This window comes from Pongo pygmaeus, chromosome 21 (assembly GCF_028885625.2).
Source record: "Pongo pygmaeus isolate AG05252 chromosome 21, NHGRI_mPonPyg2-v2.0_pri, whole genome shotgun sequence".
Taxonomy (NCBI): Eukaryota; Metazoa; Chordata; class Mammalia; order Primates; family Hominidae; genus Pongo; species Pongo pygmaeus.
In genome coordinates, this window is record NC_072394.2 from 6487767 (window position 1) to 6503197 (window position 15431).

The window sequence follows — 15431 nt, forward strand, 5'->3', positions numbered from 1 at the left end:
ACAGATAGTAAGTAATTTGGACAATATAGTGTATTATGAGGTATTTGGACTTTATCAAAGGGACTTCTGTTGTCCAAAGCCCAGGTGTCTGTCACTATGTATGCTGTCTCTATGTATGCTGTCTCTCAAATTAATGGTTTTTCAACTGAGCAGAAATATGTTCTCCCAGGGCCAAACTCATGCTAAAAGAAGCATCTACTTGTCCTAACAGTATTGTATAGGTCTAATTTATCCACCGATATACATTTTGCCAAGGATGATGATCTAATCTAATGAAGTAGGCACCTGTCATGATAAACATCTCTCTACCCAAGAGGCAGTGACATAAGGGAGTCATTCTGTCCTTCACAGTCTCTGGAAACTTTTTGATCCTTTCCATTCCTGATACCAACCCTTGAACTTAGGACCCTACTACTTCTTACCTAGAACATATATTACAGCATTTCATGTCTCTAGTTTTCACTTTATATTCCTAAATTCTGAATTTTTTCAAGCCGCCACCGGGCTCTCCTTCTCCCCTTCTTCCGTGCCTCTCAATTATCCACGGAATAAAGCTGAAGTCGTGCTAAGCATTAAAGATTATTTCCAGATGAGCTTCAACTACCTTTCCGGCCACTGTTTTCACCTTTCACTAAGAACAATACACTCAGATTAAACTTGTCCCCGACAGGGTGCATGGATTCATATGCTGTTTGATTTTTTTTTTTTTTTTTTGCCACTTATGCCTTCGTGTTCACCTTTCCTCTTTTTCGCTTCTCAACGAAGTTTTCATGAACAACCCAACCCAGCTACTCTCCTTCCCCAGATCACTGAAGAGCGTAGTCGTTAGGTATTACGAGACCTCTATTTATGTACCCTCCTTATCTGTTAGAGAGAGGGCTGGCATCAGTGCCTAAAAAGGAGCCCCAAAGCCAAATGCAATCGGCCCCCTATTACCGGAGGATGCCCTGTATCCCGCACATCCACTCTGCCAGTGCAAGTGTTCAATAAATGCTTAATACATTCATTGATGAATGACCCACAGAGAAAAACTGCAGTTTGTGGCACAAGGACGAAGTGGCCTCTCAGAGATGCGGGAGTGCTGGCTCTCCTCCACCCTCCCCGCCTCCTCCAAGCCACGGTTCCCGCCTACCCCTCACTCCTACTTGAGGAAAGGGCAGACATTGCGCATGCCCCGTATCCAAGGCCGCCTCCGGGAGCACCGCCCATGCCGCTCCGATCCCTCCCGGTGCTCGGGTACGCGCGCTCGCTCCCGCAGAGCGTGCCCTGCGTGCGGGTGCCCGCCGAGCCCGCCGGGCGCTGGATCTCCGAGTGCCCCGGCCGGGGCCTGAGGTGCGGGCACAGGGCAAGGCGGCGGACGGCTGCGTCGCCCGAGGCCAGGAGGAGCGCGGGCGGTGAGTGAGGGCGCCGCGGGCGAGCGGGTCGGCGCCTCCGCGCGTGCGCAGCGCGGGACCGCCCGGGCAGGGGCGCGCGCCCGGCGGCCGGCCGGAGGGGCCGAGCGAAGGGAGGAGAGGCCGGGCCGGTGGCCGCAGGGCGGCCTCGGACCCACGGGTCCAGGGGATCCCATATCCGTCCCCCGGGCTCGAGAAGCGCTGGCCGCGCGGGCTGGCTTTTCGAGGGGGGTCCCAGTGGGGCGCGTCGGGCCCGCGCGGGGGTCTTGGTGCCCGGGGTGGAGAGGCAGGGCCGCCTCATCCGAAAGACCGCGGGGTGGGGCGCACGAGCCCGCCTGGCCGTGCGGACGCCCGCGGGGTGCGCGACCCCGGAGGTGGCGGAGGTCCAGGCAGGGGGCGCGGTCGGGAAGCCTCGGCGCCTAGCAGGTGGAGGGGGCCGCGCCCCTCTCCCGGGGAGGCGCGCGGTGGGAAGCAGAGCAAACTTCCCCTAAGTAACTTTCCTGAGGCGCTGTCGGCGGGGCGCGGCGAGCGGGGTCCGGGGGGGACTCCGGGGACCGACGCTCCGGGTTTGCGCGGCCTCAGGCACCGCGGGAACCCAGCGAGTGGCGGCGGGCGATGTCGGGGGCGGCTTCCTCCTGAGGCTGCACTCGTCTTCCGAGTTCTGAGTGGCATCCGTGGCCGATTTGTTCTAAAAATAGACATAGAAGTTTGGTGTTCGGGAAGAAGGATGTTTGCTCTCTTGGGAAGAAAAGGCTTTTACCTCCTGGCCTTTTCAAAGAAAGTATTGTTCGGGCCTGCTGGGATCCCTATTTATCAAGCAACCCATTGTCCTGTGTGTGTGCCTGGTGAAAGCAAGCTAATTCTATTATTAGTCCTCAAAAGACCAAGGGAGATCACGGTGCTTTTTCTTTTTTAAATATTCCCCGCCACCTCGCCAAATCCTGTAATACAGTTTCCCCAAACTTGGCTGCACAGAGGAGTCGCTGGGGAGTTTTAAAACTCTTCATGCCCAATCGCACACCAGACCAATTAACACAGTGTATTTTTTAAAGATCCCCAGGTGATCGCGCAGCCGAGTTTGGAAACACTGGTTTAATGTAAAAAAGTCAAGACTTTAGTTTCACATAGTAGTAGCATTCAGTTTGTAATCGGTGAGATGAAACTCAAATTCATTTTCCTAAACAGGAACTCACAAAGAGGGGTTTGTTTCCCACCAGGGAGGGAGGGAAGCGACTTTAATGGTTCAAACTTTGTGAACTATAATGTGACTCTAGCACTCAAAACAATTGTTTTAAGTGTTCTTTTGAATTTCTGTTGGGGTTACTAAGCCCGCTTTCACTGACTCCCTGCCCAGCCAAGGGCTTTCCCCTTCTTTTAACCCTACCTCAGTCCCCCACTCAACCCCCCGCCAGATCCCCTGTTTTAACTTTAACCTCGGGGAGGATCTTCTTCCCCCATAGGTTACAGGCTTTAAAGGGTTACTGCGGGTTCCCATAGCAACGAGTCCTCCAGGGGAAGTAGGCGGGTCCTCTTACCGTTGGGTTTCTCAATAGGACTCTTCCTTTTCGGAAGAATTTTTGAATCACCCTTTTTCATTTCTTGGCCTCAGCGCAGGTAAGGGTGAGCTTATGCAGTTCCAAGATTTTCTTTCTAAGATACTTACAGATTATTAATGCCGTTGTATGGGATGCTAACTACTAGCAGCCATGTTCTTTCTTAATTTCTCATTCTTTCCCAATCCTTGCACTGGTAACTTGTTTAACAAACTTCCAAAATGAAGTGGAAACAATGTTTTCTTTTTCTTTTTTAGCACGTTTTCTTGGAGGTGCACATGCCTAAGAATTGTATGCACTATTTCTCTAAAGCCCTAAGTTATATCTTATATTTAAAAATTTAAAAAGTGAAATATAACTCCACATCTGTGCGGAAAAACTTTTGATAATTTGTGGCAAAAATGCCATGATTAGCTTTTAAGTTGTTTTGTTCCTAGAAAGTACTCTGCCAACATTCTTTACAAAATGTTAAACTGCTTGTAATATTATACTTTAACAAAGGAAAGGCACAATTAGTCTCCACATTCTCCTACTTCCCTGCCCAAACATCCCTGCCCAAACACATGCATCCAAAGATCAATTTGAAAAAATGTTCATTTTTTTTTTAATGCTCAAAACAGGTATGCTATAGACATCTAATTCCATTTTGCCTTGCAAGGAACTGTTAAAACTCTTCTGAATAAAATAGTACAGAAATAGGTCATTTACGTATTTGTTTTTAATGGTGTTTTTTAAAAAATATTTTAAACTTTGCTTTATAAGTTATCAGACTTTACTCAATTCCAAAATGCCTTTAGGATTCCAATGATTTTTGAGTTTGTGTTGGGAGTTGAAATGGTTTTCTCTTACTAAAATCTATTTTATGTGCTGTTTAAATTTCTGTTAACTGAGCTATCAAGCAAATCCTGTAAGGTGAATTTTTCCCATTTACTGTGAGAAAGGAATACTGGTGGAAACCCCTATCATGTGATGGACCTTGTAGTTCCGGCAGTGATGCTGGGCTGCTAAAATAATAATCTCTCACCTAATCTTCCCTTCTTTCATCACACATTTAAAAATTACCTTTAAGCCTTTTCAATTTAGTATCTCTTTCAGCATAGTTGTCCAGTCTCAAATTCCTTGAAGGTGTGCATTAATGTACATTTATCGACATGTCCTTTGTTTATTCAAATTAAGCAAATACAGTTGAGAATTTGTTGCTTTGTTTCTTTTAAAAAATTAAATAAAGTATTTCCTGTTGGCAGACATTTTGGGAATCACTGAAAAAAATTAAGAAAGTAAAAATCATCATCATATCATCTAGAAAGAAACAACTGGTAAATTAGATGATGTGCTTCCATTTTACCCTTTTTGTTTGTCTGCATAGACATACTTTTAAACAAAATTGGCTTTTAATTTTATCTGTAGTTTTAAATATTGCACTTTTATTTAATAGGAAGTAAATATTAGAGACGTTTCCCATTCTGTAAACCCTTTGAAAATAAGATTTCTAATGATGAATACACCCAAGTTTATTGAACTAGTTTTCTGTTGCTTTACATATTATTTTTAGTTTTAGTGGCTTGAGAATACAGTATTAAACTCTTTGGTTGCCAATCCTAGCATGCCACTTCCAAAGTGACCTTAATTACCTCTTTAATCGCATTTCTTTGGAATAAGGGTCATGGTGCCTGCACCATAGAGTTTTGGTGAGATGGAATGAACTAAGTAGAGGAAGCCCAGCAGGGTCGACCAAATGATGTAGGCTCAGTAAGTAAGAGTGGACACACAGGTGGAGCTGAGAAAAATGCCCATCTGAAAGTTTAAGTATTTTGGATTTACTCAGATTAGATTTATAGCAGTAGAAATCCTGGGGCAGAGGTGAACTCTTTTATGACTCTTGTGGCTTTTTGCCAAATTGCTTATGCCATAACATTCCCTTACAGAGTGTATGGTCTACCTGTAGTGTGTCAGCACTCCAGTGTTCATCATCTTTCCTGATTTTTCTATAAAAATATGATCTTTTAATTTATTTTTTGGTAACTATTGAAATTGATCATCTGTTTTTTTTCTTTTGTTTTCCTTTTTGGGAGCTCTCTCTTCTGGTACTTTGCCTACTTTACTTTTAAGTGGTGATTTAAAAAAAATGAAATACCTGTTTTATCTAAAGAAGATTGCACCTTTATCATGTTTTTAGTTTTTTTTTTTTTTCCTTCTCCACAGGCCATTATTTTTTTCACTTTTTGGCGTTTTTCAACCAATAAAATATTTTTATTTCTATATAAACAGGTCTCTACCTTGTCGTTTATGATTTTTTCCTTGTATTTGTTCATGCTTGGAAAGCCCAGAAAGACCCTGCAAATGGCCCCAGTGAAAAACTCAGGAGAAGCAGTAAGCAATCAAAAGTGGACAGGGAGGAAGACTAAGGCGATGAGGAAGACCACTCATTTTACAATAAGGCTTTTAGACTTTAAAACTGTATGCATGTATTAAATTTAATAATCTTTATCTGAAAGGTGAGATAAATGAAACAACATTTTGGAAATATGTTAGATGTTTTTACATTTAATTCTACAATTGTACATGGATATGAAGTGCTCCTATACTGCTGCTGCCTCCTCTTCCTTTTCCCTAGTTAGCGAGTTCTACCACCATTTGTTAAATAGTTCCTCCTTTCTTCTTTGCTTTGTGGTCTTTATTGTTTTTTAAGATCTTGACTAACTTTGAGGTCTGCTTCAGTTTTAGGTCTAGCTCATCTGTGTGTTGATCCTCTAGTCTTAATCAATGCCACATCTTTTTAATCATAGATTTAGAATACTTAGAAATACCTGGCAGAGCAAGTCACACTATCCTTTTAACATTACAATTCTATGCACCTGTCCTTTCAGATAAAGATTATTGTATTTAATACATGCACAGTTTTAAAAGTCTAGGAGGCTTATTGTAAAATACATGGTCTTTCATCTGCCTCTTCTTCCCCCCATCCCTTACTCTCCCTCCCCAGTGGCAGCTACTTTGGATTGTTTACTGTTTCTCCTACGTTTTTCACTGGGGCCATTTGTAGGGTCTTCTTGGGCTGGTCAGAGAGTGGTCTTCCAGTAGTTTTGCACTGAGGAAAGAGTGTAGGTTCCAGTGTTCATGGAGGAATCTGGCTGGGGTTTCAGCATTCTCTGTGTAGAGTCACGTTGGAGAAGGTTCACCATGCAGACTTACCTATTTACCTACTCTTCCAAGAACAAATCTCTAGTCTTGCTGGGTTCTAGGGTTGTCTGCCAATGGTCTACAGTGAGGAGGTGGTGGAGAAGGCATCTCGGAATTTTGGAGCTTCTCATGCAGCTTTTACTGACCTTATTTTAACCTGTCACCCTTTTACCCTCAGTCTTTGAGTAGACTGGAGTGAGTACTTCTCGGCTTTTCTCACTGTTGGTATAGCATTCCATCTCTCAAGTTGGCTGAGACAGTTGCCACTTGTCCATCTGTTTTCCACTTTCATGATTTGTAGTTTCCATTACAGTTCTTTAAGTCCTTGGGTCTCTATGTCTTCTAGAAAGATCTTTTACTGTCACTTAAGTGGGGTTTAGTGAAAGGGTGTAATTGGATATGTGTGTTAAATTTGCCATCTTAATCTGGAAGGCTCGGAAGATGAATCCTTAGAACTAAAAAAATACCGGATCATGTTGCATTTTGTTTCGTTGGCAAGGACTGCCATCTGTGATCAGTGTTTCTTTTAAGGGTCATGAAAGATTATTCATGACCTTTTATCTCTCAGCAGAGTTGTTTTCTTCATCTGAGTCCTAATGTTTCCTGTTAGAGTTCTTCTTAGGTATTTGTTTTTGTTACTTTGTGATGGGCTCTTCACATTGGCTGTTGGTAATCTAAGATGGTGGTTGATTTTGGTGTATTTATTTTATAGCTGGCACTTATGCTAAAAGCTTTGCAGTTTATTTTTGTATGTTCCCAAGTTATATGAGTGGCAGATAACGACACTGTTATCTACTTTTAGATAGTTATAATTTTATTTTGGTTCTGTGGCAGTTTGCACTAGATTTAGCATTCTGTAATGTTATAACATGTTTCTGGAACATTATCGAATAGTAATGGTGATAATGTACAAACTTTTGTTGTTCTTTATTTTAATAAGGAAAAGAATAGTAGAATATTGGCTTTTGGTTTATCATAGTTCTTCATCAGGACGAAGAAAATCTATCCTTTCATTTCCAAGTTGCCTAGAGGTAATTTTATGTTTTTAAGACATGGGAATTGAATATTAGCAAGTGATCATTAGCATCTGCAGTTTATCTACTGGTATTTCTAAAGAGTCTACTGATTTGAGTCCCAAATATTAAATCGGATCAAAATTTTCCTTATGGATGGTTCTTTAGAAAAACAAATTGAATGCATGGGAAGAATGAAGTATAACATATTCAATGCATGAGCATATTGTCTTGGTTGGGGTGGTATAGGAGATGTCACTAGGGATTTTTTCACAAGCAGATGTTCCAAGTTATATCTGACACTCAAGTCACGTCTTTACCTGTTGGCAGTATTTGATGTAATTTGTTATTCCTCCTTTCTTAATATTCTTCCTTCATTTGATTCTTGAGGACACCACACACTGTTGCCTTCCCTTTTATACCGCTGGCCTTCTGGTTTCTTTTCAGTTGTTTTTAAATTTGTGCTGGTTTTCTCTTCTCACCAGCCTGTGGATTTAGAATGTGCCAAGGCTCAGTTTTCGCCAGCCTGTTGTCACAAATAGTCACAGGGCTTTAATAAAATACTGTGTAGCTACTTAAGACTCCTAAATGTGTATTTCCACCTCAGACGTCTCCAACTACTTCTTTGACTTCTTAACGTGAATATGTGAAAGACGCTTCAGCCTAAATATGGCCAGAACAAAATTTCTGATCTTTCTCTGCAAATCTGCTCCATCTGCAGCCTGCCCCATTTTATTAGGTTGGTGCAAAAGTAATTGTGGTTTTTTGCATTAATGGCAAATTACTTTTGCACCAACCTAGTGGGTGTTAGCTCCATTTTTTTTCATGTTATTTAAGCAAAAAAGAAAAAGAAAAAAAAAAGAACATGGAATCCTCTTGACTCTTCTCTTTCTCTCCGACTGTATTTCCAGGTTGTCAGCAAATCCTGCTGTTCTATCTTCAAAATGTATCCAGAATCAGTTTAACTACTTTTCCCATCCGTACTACCAGCATTTTGTCTAAGTCTCCTGCATTTCTTGCCTGGAGTATTGCCGTGGCCTCCTAACAGATCACTGGTCTCCTTTTCCTTCCCTGGCTTCTCTTTAATTTTCCATCCGCTTAACATCAGAGTGATCTTTTAAAAACATAAGTCAAATTATGCTTAAAACCCTCCAGTGGCTTCCATGTCACTCAGAATAAAGGCCAGTTTTCTTACAATGATTCATAAAACCCTACATGATCTGGGCCGGGCATGGTGGTTCACGCCTGTAATCCCAGCACTTTGGTAGGCTGGGGCGGGCAGATCACTTGAGGTCAGCAGTTGAAGACCAGCCCGGCCAACATGGTGAAACCTCATGTCTACTAAAAATACAAAAATTAGCCAGACGTGATGGCATGCACCTGTAATTCCAGCTACTTGGGAGGCTGAGGCAGGAGAATCTCTTGAACCTGGAAGGCGGAGGTTGCAGTGAGCCAAGATTGTGCCATTGCACTTCAGCCTGGGGGACAGAGTGAGAGTCTGTCTAAAAATAAATAAATAAATAAAAATTAAATAGCCCTACATGATCTGATTCTCACTAACTGACCTCTTCTCCCGCTTGTCTCCCACTCAGCACTTTCCATTCTAGCCTTCCTTACCTCCTTGCTAATCCTTGAACGTGGCAGGCACATTTCCATTTTAGGTCTTAGGACTGGGCTTTTTCCTCTGCCTATAATATTTTATCCTACCCCCCCCCCAGCTCCCAGATATATTCATGGTCAACTCCCTCACCTCTTTCAGGTCTTCACTAAAATAGCATTTTGTCTGTGCGATTACTCTAGTTATAATTGCAATCTGCATCCTGTATGTCTCTTGCAGTGCTCTGCATTTTATTTTTCCGTTGCATCTGTTAACCTTCTAAGTTACTATTTATTTGTCTATTTTGTGAATTGCCTCTCTTTCCTACCTCTGCTAGACTATAAATTCCTTGAGGGCAAGTATGTTTATTAATGTGTCCCAAGTGCCTAGCACATAGAAGATGCTCAGTAAATATTTTTTGAATGAATGTAGTCTGCCCTCTCCAATTTTTTTTTCAGTGAATTTCCCATAAAGCAACATATGCATAGTGTTTTAGCATTTGTGGATCTAACGTTGACTTATCCCACCAGCAAGGGAGAAGTTCAAGAACATTTATAATTTATAATGGAGATAATAATTCAGAGAGTGGTTATGAGAATTAAATAGGGTGCTCTCTGTAAAGTACTAAACTGTACTAATGGATAGGACCAGGTCACTTAACTGACAAAAAAGCCGGGCCAGGTGCCCTGATTCACATCTTCTGAATGATGTGAATTGTATTCTAGAATCTTCTCTCTTTATATTTCAGTTTTTAATCAAGAGTAGGCGTGGCATCACCTGGGAGCTTTTCAAAACATACCTCGGTTCCCTGGTAAATATCAGTGATATACTGTTACTATATTTTGTTCTTTAACCAGTCTGCAAATATTTGTCCCTTAATGTGGGCGATAACCATTTGCTCTTCCCTTTTTAATGCCTTCTTGCTGTTTGGGACATCTTTCATGGCCCTTTCTAGTCTTTTTTCCTATGAGGTTCTTGCTGAAATAACTTCTAAGGTGATTTTGAAATCCTCAAGAGCCACTTGGATGCATGTAATTGAACCTTTTACTAAATCCACAAAATCAAAGGATCTCAGTCCTTTACCTTCAGTTTCCAGACAAGAGAATGTTGTAGTCATCCCTACAGCAATCGTTATAGCAGTCATTTTATTTTATTGCTTTTAAAATACCTGATTTTTATTTTTTCATATGAATTATATTAAATAATTATTATGCCGCCTTTAGTCCTCACACAAATCTGAGAAGTGGATGAGCACTGTATTTGATCTCTTGGACACTTCCCATTATTTTCCATGGCTCCTCATGTCTCAGACCCTTGAAGTATTTGCATTCTTTTCTTTTCCTTTTTTTCTAATTGTATTTTATTTTAACTTGCAGGATACATGTGCAGGACATGAAGGTTTGTTACATAGGTAAATGTGTGCCATGGTGGTTTGCTGCACTTACCAACCAGTCGTTTTAAAGTTTTGCTTATTGTGTTTCTAGGCTCCTTTTGTGTCCTTCAAATCCGAGAATATCTCAAAAACATCTGACTCCCTTTCCTTCTCTTTCTTAATAGAGCAAGAAACATTTGTAGATTTTTACTGTTGCAATTTACTGTGCAAGCAAGTGCTGTGATTTGCAAGAAAAAAAAGATGATTATTTTAGAGATAGTTTATGCAACTGAGGAATACGCAATAAATAAAAACCATGATGTATGTGTCTTTAGAAATGGATAAGCCCAATAGCTGTTACCTATACACAAAAATGTGAAAATTTTCTTCAACTCTACTGTCAAAATAATTCAAAATATACCTAGCTCCTTGTGTATATTTGATCTCTCCTTCATTTTTCTATGATGCTATATAAGTAAGAGCATTCCCCATATTTAACTAGGTGTAAACATTTTAGCGGTGATCACCATACACATTGGAAATAAAATTTCACAAGTTCCATTGCTTTGAATGCATCTATTCTACCTGATAAATTTCCCTTGCCTTTGCAACTCTGATTAGATCTACTGTTTGTTGTCATGAAGACTCATTCTTTTGAAAATAATACTGTTACAAATTCATTTTATATTGAACGCTAAATATTCAGTACTATTGGCCAAGGCTGAATGGAAAAAATTGACCTACGTATCTTTCTGATGATAAATCACATTGCCCTCAGTTTAGGCCATTAATGGACAGCCCAGTTGGAAAACACATCTTGTTTAAAGTTCTACACCTGCTTTGGAGACTCTTGTAAGTATTTGTTGCCTTTGTGAGAGTTTTTGTCTTTTAATGCCACCTAATTTCTTCTACTAATCTGTTTTTTTTTGAAAGTGGCGGTCTTGCCTACCCATCACCAGCAAACATACTCTATAGTGAGGGACTAATTTTGGCCCTCTGCTATTATGTTGTACTTTAGGTCTCTGTGGATAGAGAAGGACTTCTAATGTAGACTGCCACCTATTTTCATACCTTCGTTCATGGAGAATGTAGCAAAAAGTCAAATATAATAAAGTCCATCTACTTTGTTTTGTTTTGTTTTTTTGTTTTTTTTGAGATGGAGTGTGGCTCTGTCACCCAGGCTGGAGTGCAGTGGCAACATCTCAGCTCACTGCAAACTCTGTCTCCCGGGTTCACGCCTTTCTCCCGCCTCAGCCTCCCGAGTAGCTGGGACTACAGGCACCCGCCCAGCTAATTTTGTTTTTGTATTTTTAGTAGAGAAGGGGTTTCACCGTGTTAGCCAGGATGGTCTCGATATCCTGACCTTGTGATCCGCCTGCCTTAGCCTCCCAAAGTGCTGGGATTACAGGCTTGAGCCACCGCACCTGGCCAAAGTCCATCTACAAATTTAATGTGTTGTTGGAGAATGATCTATATTCCTAGAAAACCTGGAAATTGGTAAAATTCTTAATTGAGGTTATATCAGGTGACTTTTCCCAAAATAAATCTTAATTTTCAATAGAAAAAAATGGTGAGAAGCTACAAAAGTCCCTCCTTCTGCTCAGGATGCAGGTTCAGGCTACAGGGAACTGTTGGTAGCATTCTCTTGCACAGCATCTCCCCCCTCCACCACTTAGACACCAGTGTTGGTGGAGGTGCATTCCAGAGTGCTCTCTCTCTCCCCCTGTGGTTTTTTTGTTCACCATCTTTTGTGGCCTTGGGAGACAGGATGAATAAGTGCTTGAAGCTGGAGCTCATCTGTTGGAGAGTGGGCTGTTACTGAAAGTGGTCAACAGTGGAGGGAGCGTGCACATGTGCAGTCACTTTTGATCCCTATGCAGTCGCAGTCAGTCTCTCATGGTGGACTTCCTTACCCTTCCCCAAGATGATTTCAGCACCTACTTAATAAATGCTGTATAATTTATTTATTTAAATTAGTAGATTGTCTAGTTAATTTAATACCATTCAATAAGTATTTCTGTGGGATCAGCTCACACGTACTTGAAATGTTTTATTACTTTATTAGCTACTTTCTCTTATCAGTGATCTCCCCAAAATGTCAGAATCAGTTCTGAACTCTTAGCTAGCAAGTATCTCCTAGCATATACTCAAAATCATCACCAGGCAGTGATGGATTTGACTAGGTGGGTGTGGGTTAGGGATGTCAATATATAACGGTGTTTGGGTTGGCTTATAGGAAAATGAGATGCTCAAGATAAGGACAACCTATATTTTGATTTTACAGTGTTTCTATAGTATTATATAGTTACTGAGTATGAAGTAGTTGTGAGGATCAGAATCCTACTAAAATGTACAACCTCTTAAAATTTTTTTAAGAGTGAAGATGGGAAAGTGTTTGGATACTAGCTCTAGTAAAAGACTAGACCCTTGAACAACTTGAGCATAAAGAGGCACTGATGCCTGCCCCCACTCTGCCAGCCTCCCACCCCGCACGGTTGAAAATCCATGTGTAATTTTTGACTCACAAAAACTTAACTAATAGATTACTGTTGACCAGAAGCTTTATCGAGAACATAAACAGTCAATAAACACATATTTTGTATGTCATATATATTATATACTACATTCTTACAATAAACTAGGGAAAATAATATGTTATGAAAATCATAAGGAAGTGAAAATACATTTATAGAAATGTACTGTATTCATCAATATTGTAAGTTTACATCATCTGTTTACAAGATGAATCGTCTGTCTGAAATGGTGGGTGACCACAGCTACAGACCTCAATCTACAGTACATATCAAGCAATTCAACTTTTTTCTTGTAGTGTCTTTTCTATGCTTCTTGGAAGCACTTCCAGCATCACTAATGGCACTTTGTATGGGTCTCATGGTGTTATTCCTGGTTTACTGTATTGCACTAAACATGATGAGAAATACGCAAGAACCACCAGAGATCACATTTTACTGCCATAAGCAATTTATTGGGGAGAGAAAGTGCTCATGCTGAGATGATTAGCATCATATGGCATTTTAGGCAGATACTGGCAACACTTGAGTTCACCACAGGAGTAACAGGAGATGGCTATGAAATTATTACAGTAGAATAGTATGTACTACAGTTAATTTTATGCCTTTATGATTTAATACTGCATTTTTACATTTGTTTACATTTCTGTGGACTGGGAATGGCACTATATACAGTCAGTATGTGTTTGTATGCATAAATTTTGGTAACTCTCATAGATACGTGTATGTTTTATGGTAGTAAATGATAAAATAGACTCACAGCTACATGTTTTATCCATTAATGAAATACAAAACTTAAAAAAATTTCAATATATCTAGGCTGTGCAGTTTATCTGTTCTTTTTTGAATTGTTACACAAATCTCCAACTAATTTTCCAATATAGTTATTGAAAAAAATCTAGATATAAGTGGACCAGAGCAGTTCAAACCCATAGCGTTCAAGAGTTACCGTATTTTTAAATAAAATGTTATTGCTGGTAGATTAAGTATTTCTTTTGGACTTTTACAAAGTCCTAACCTAAACTTTATTTCCAACAAACTATTTTCTTCTATTTAGTATATAGGAAGATTTTGATATTGTATGGTATCAAATGCCATACTCTGTAGATACAATATTAAAATGGCACTGTAGGAAGAGTCATATTCTGCCTCATATATCTCTCTTTAAATGAAAGAAAAAAGTTAACAAATTGTCTTAAATATTGGCAGCCATGCTTGCTTTAGAACACCAAAGATTGCTACCCCCAATTCTCCTAAGGAAATATGATGTAGGAGAAAGCAGATTTTCAGAGAGAGATGTTTGTTTTCTTGCTGGTTTATGTGAAGTTTGTAGGGATACTTGTCTACCTCAAAGCTCATTTACAATTTTTTTCTTAATGTCTTCAAAGAGGATGTCAATTAGTATGATCTTGCACCCTATATTCGTGAATTTTCTGAGGTTGGGGTATTGATGAGATGCCAAACAGTGCCATTAAACAGATGGAATATTAGCTCTTTGACTGTTCTTAATTTTTTATTTTTTTTGAGGCGGAGTTTCGCTTTTGTTGCCCAGGCTGTATGCAGTGGCATGATCTCGGCTCACTGCAACCTCCACCTCCCTGGTTCAAGTGATTCTCCTGCTTCAGCGTCCCGAGTAGCTGGGATTACAGGTGCCCGCCACCACGCCTAGCTAATTTTTTGTATTTTTAGTAGAGATAGTGTTTTGTCATATTAGCCAGGCTGGTCTCGAACTCCTGACCTCAGGTGATCTGCCTGCCTTGGCCTCCCAAAATGCTGGTATTACAGGTGTGAGCCACCGCTCTTAATTTTTGTGGCAGAGATTGTCTCTTGTATCCTTCATTCTGTCTACAATGTGCAAAAATATATTTTGGTGTGAATGGTTGAGATTTGTGCTCTGAGAATTAGTTACTGTTTTCTAGGAGAATGAAAGGGAAAAAGCAGGTACGTGTAAAAAGTTGGCCCTGATCTTGTATATAGTTCATTAAGAATTTTTTTTGTTAATAGCTGTATGAGTCCGTTCTAACACTGCTGTAAAGCAGTTACCTAAGACTGTTTAATTTATAAAGAAAAGAGTTTTAATTGGCTCACGGTTCTGCAGGCTCTACAGGAAGCATGGCTGGGGAGGCCTCAGGAAACTTAGAATCATGGCAGAAGGTAAAGGGAAAGCAAGCACATCTTCACGTGGTGGCAGGAGAGAGCAAGCAAAGGGGCAAGTGCTATGCACTTTCAAACAACCAGATCTCATGAGAACTCACTATCAAGGGGGAAATCCACCCCTACGATCCAGTCACCTCCCACCAGGTCCCTCCCCCAACATTGGGGATTACAATTCATCATGAAATGTGGGTGGGGACACAAATCCAAACCATATCAAAAGCCTCTAGAGGCTTACGATTATGCTTACGATAAAATCCAAACTTCTTATGAAGCTGGGCATTAGCGGTTCTCATACTTTTTGGTTTTGGGACCCTTTTATACTCTTAATTATTTTCAAAAGCCCAGAAAACTTGTTTATAGGGGTCATATCTATTAATATACTGTTGTCAAAATTAAAGAAAAAAATTAAGTGTTTATTTAAAAATAATTGTTTTCATTGAAGCATATGAAGAAAATCTGGCCTCATACAGATGTATAGCTGGAAAAGAATATTTTAATAGCATTTTCAGATGATTGTGGATATTTTATACCTCACCAAAACTTCATAAGTAGTAGTTTCTTAAAGGTTAATTGCTGTGTGGAATCTAAAACCGTATCAGTGAATGTTTTGTACTCTTGTTATACTTTAAATCCATTG

General features: G+C 40.3%; 1 protein-coding gene across 2 annotated transcripts in view; it reads left to right on the top strand.

Annotated features, from left to right (window-relative positions):
• The first annotated feature begins 1191 nt into the window (after positions 1 to 1191).
• BTBD3 (BTB domain containing 3) overlaps positions 1192 to 15431 on the top strand; it is a 35906-nt gene continuing 21666 nt past the window's right edge. Inside the window, exon 1 of one of the 2 annotated variants that reach the window (XM_054467721.2) lies at positions 1192 to 1394. In XM_054467721.2, coding sequence (XP_054323696.2) covers positions 1208 to 1394 — 187 coding nt within the window. In that variant the 5' untranslated portion in view covers positions 1192 to 1207. The remainder of the gene's footprint in view (positions 1395 to 15431) is intronic. The other variant, XM_054467722.2, reaches the window with a different exon arrangement.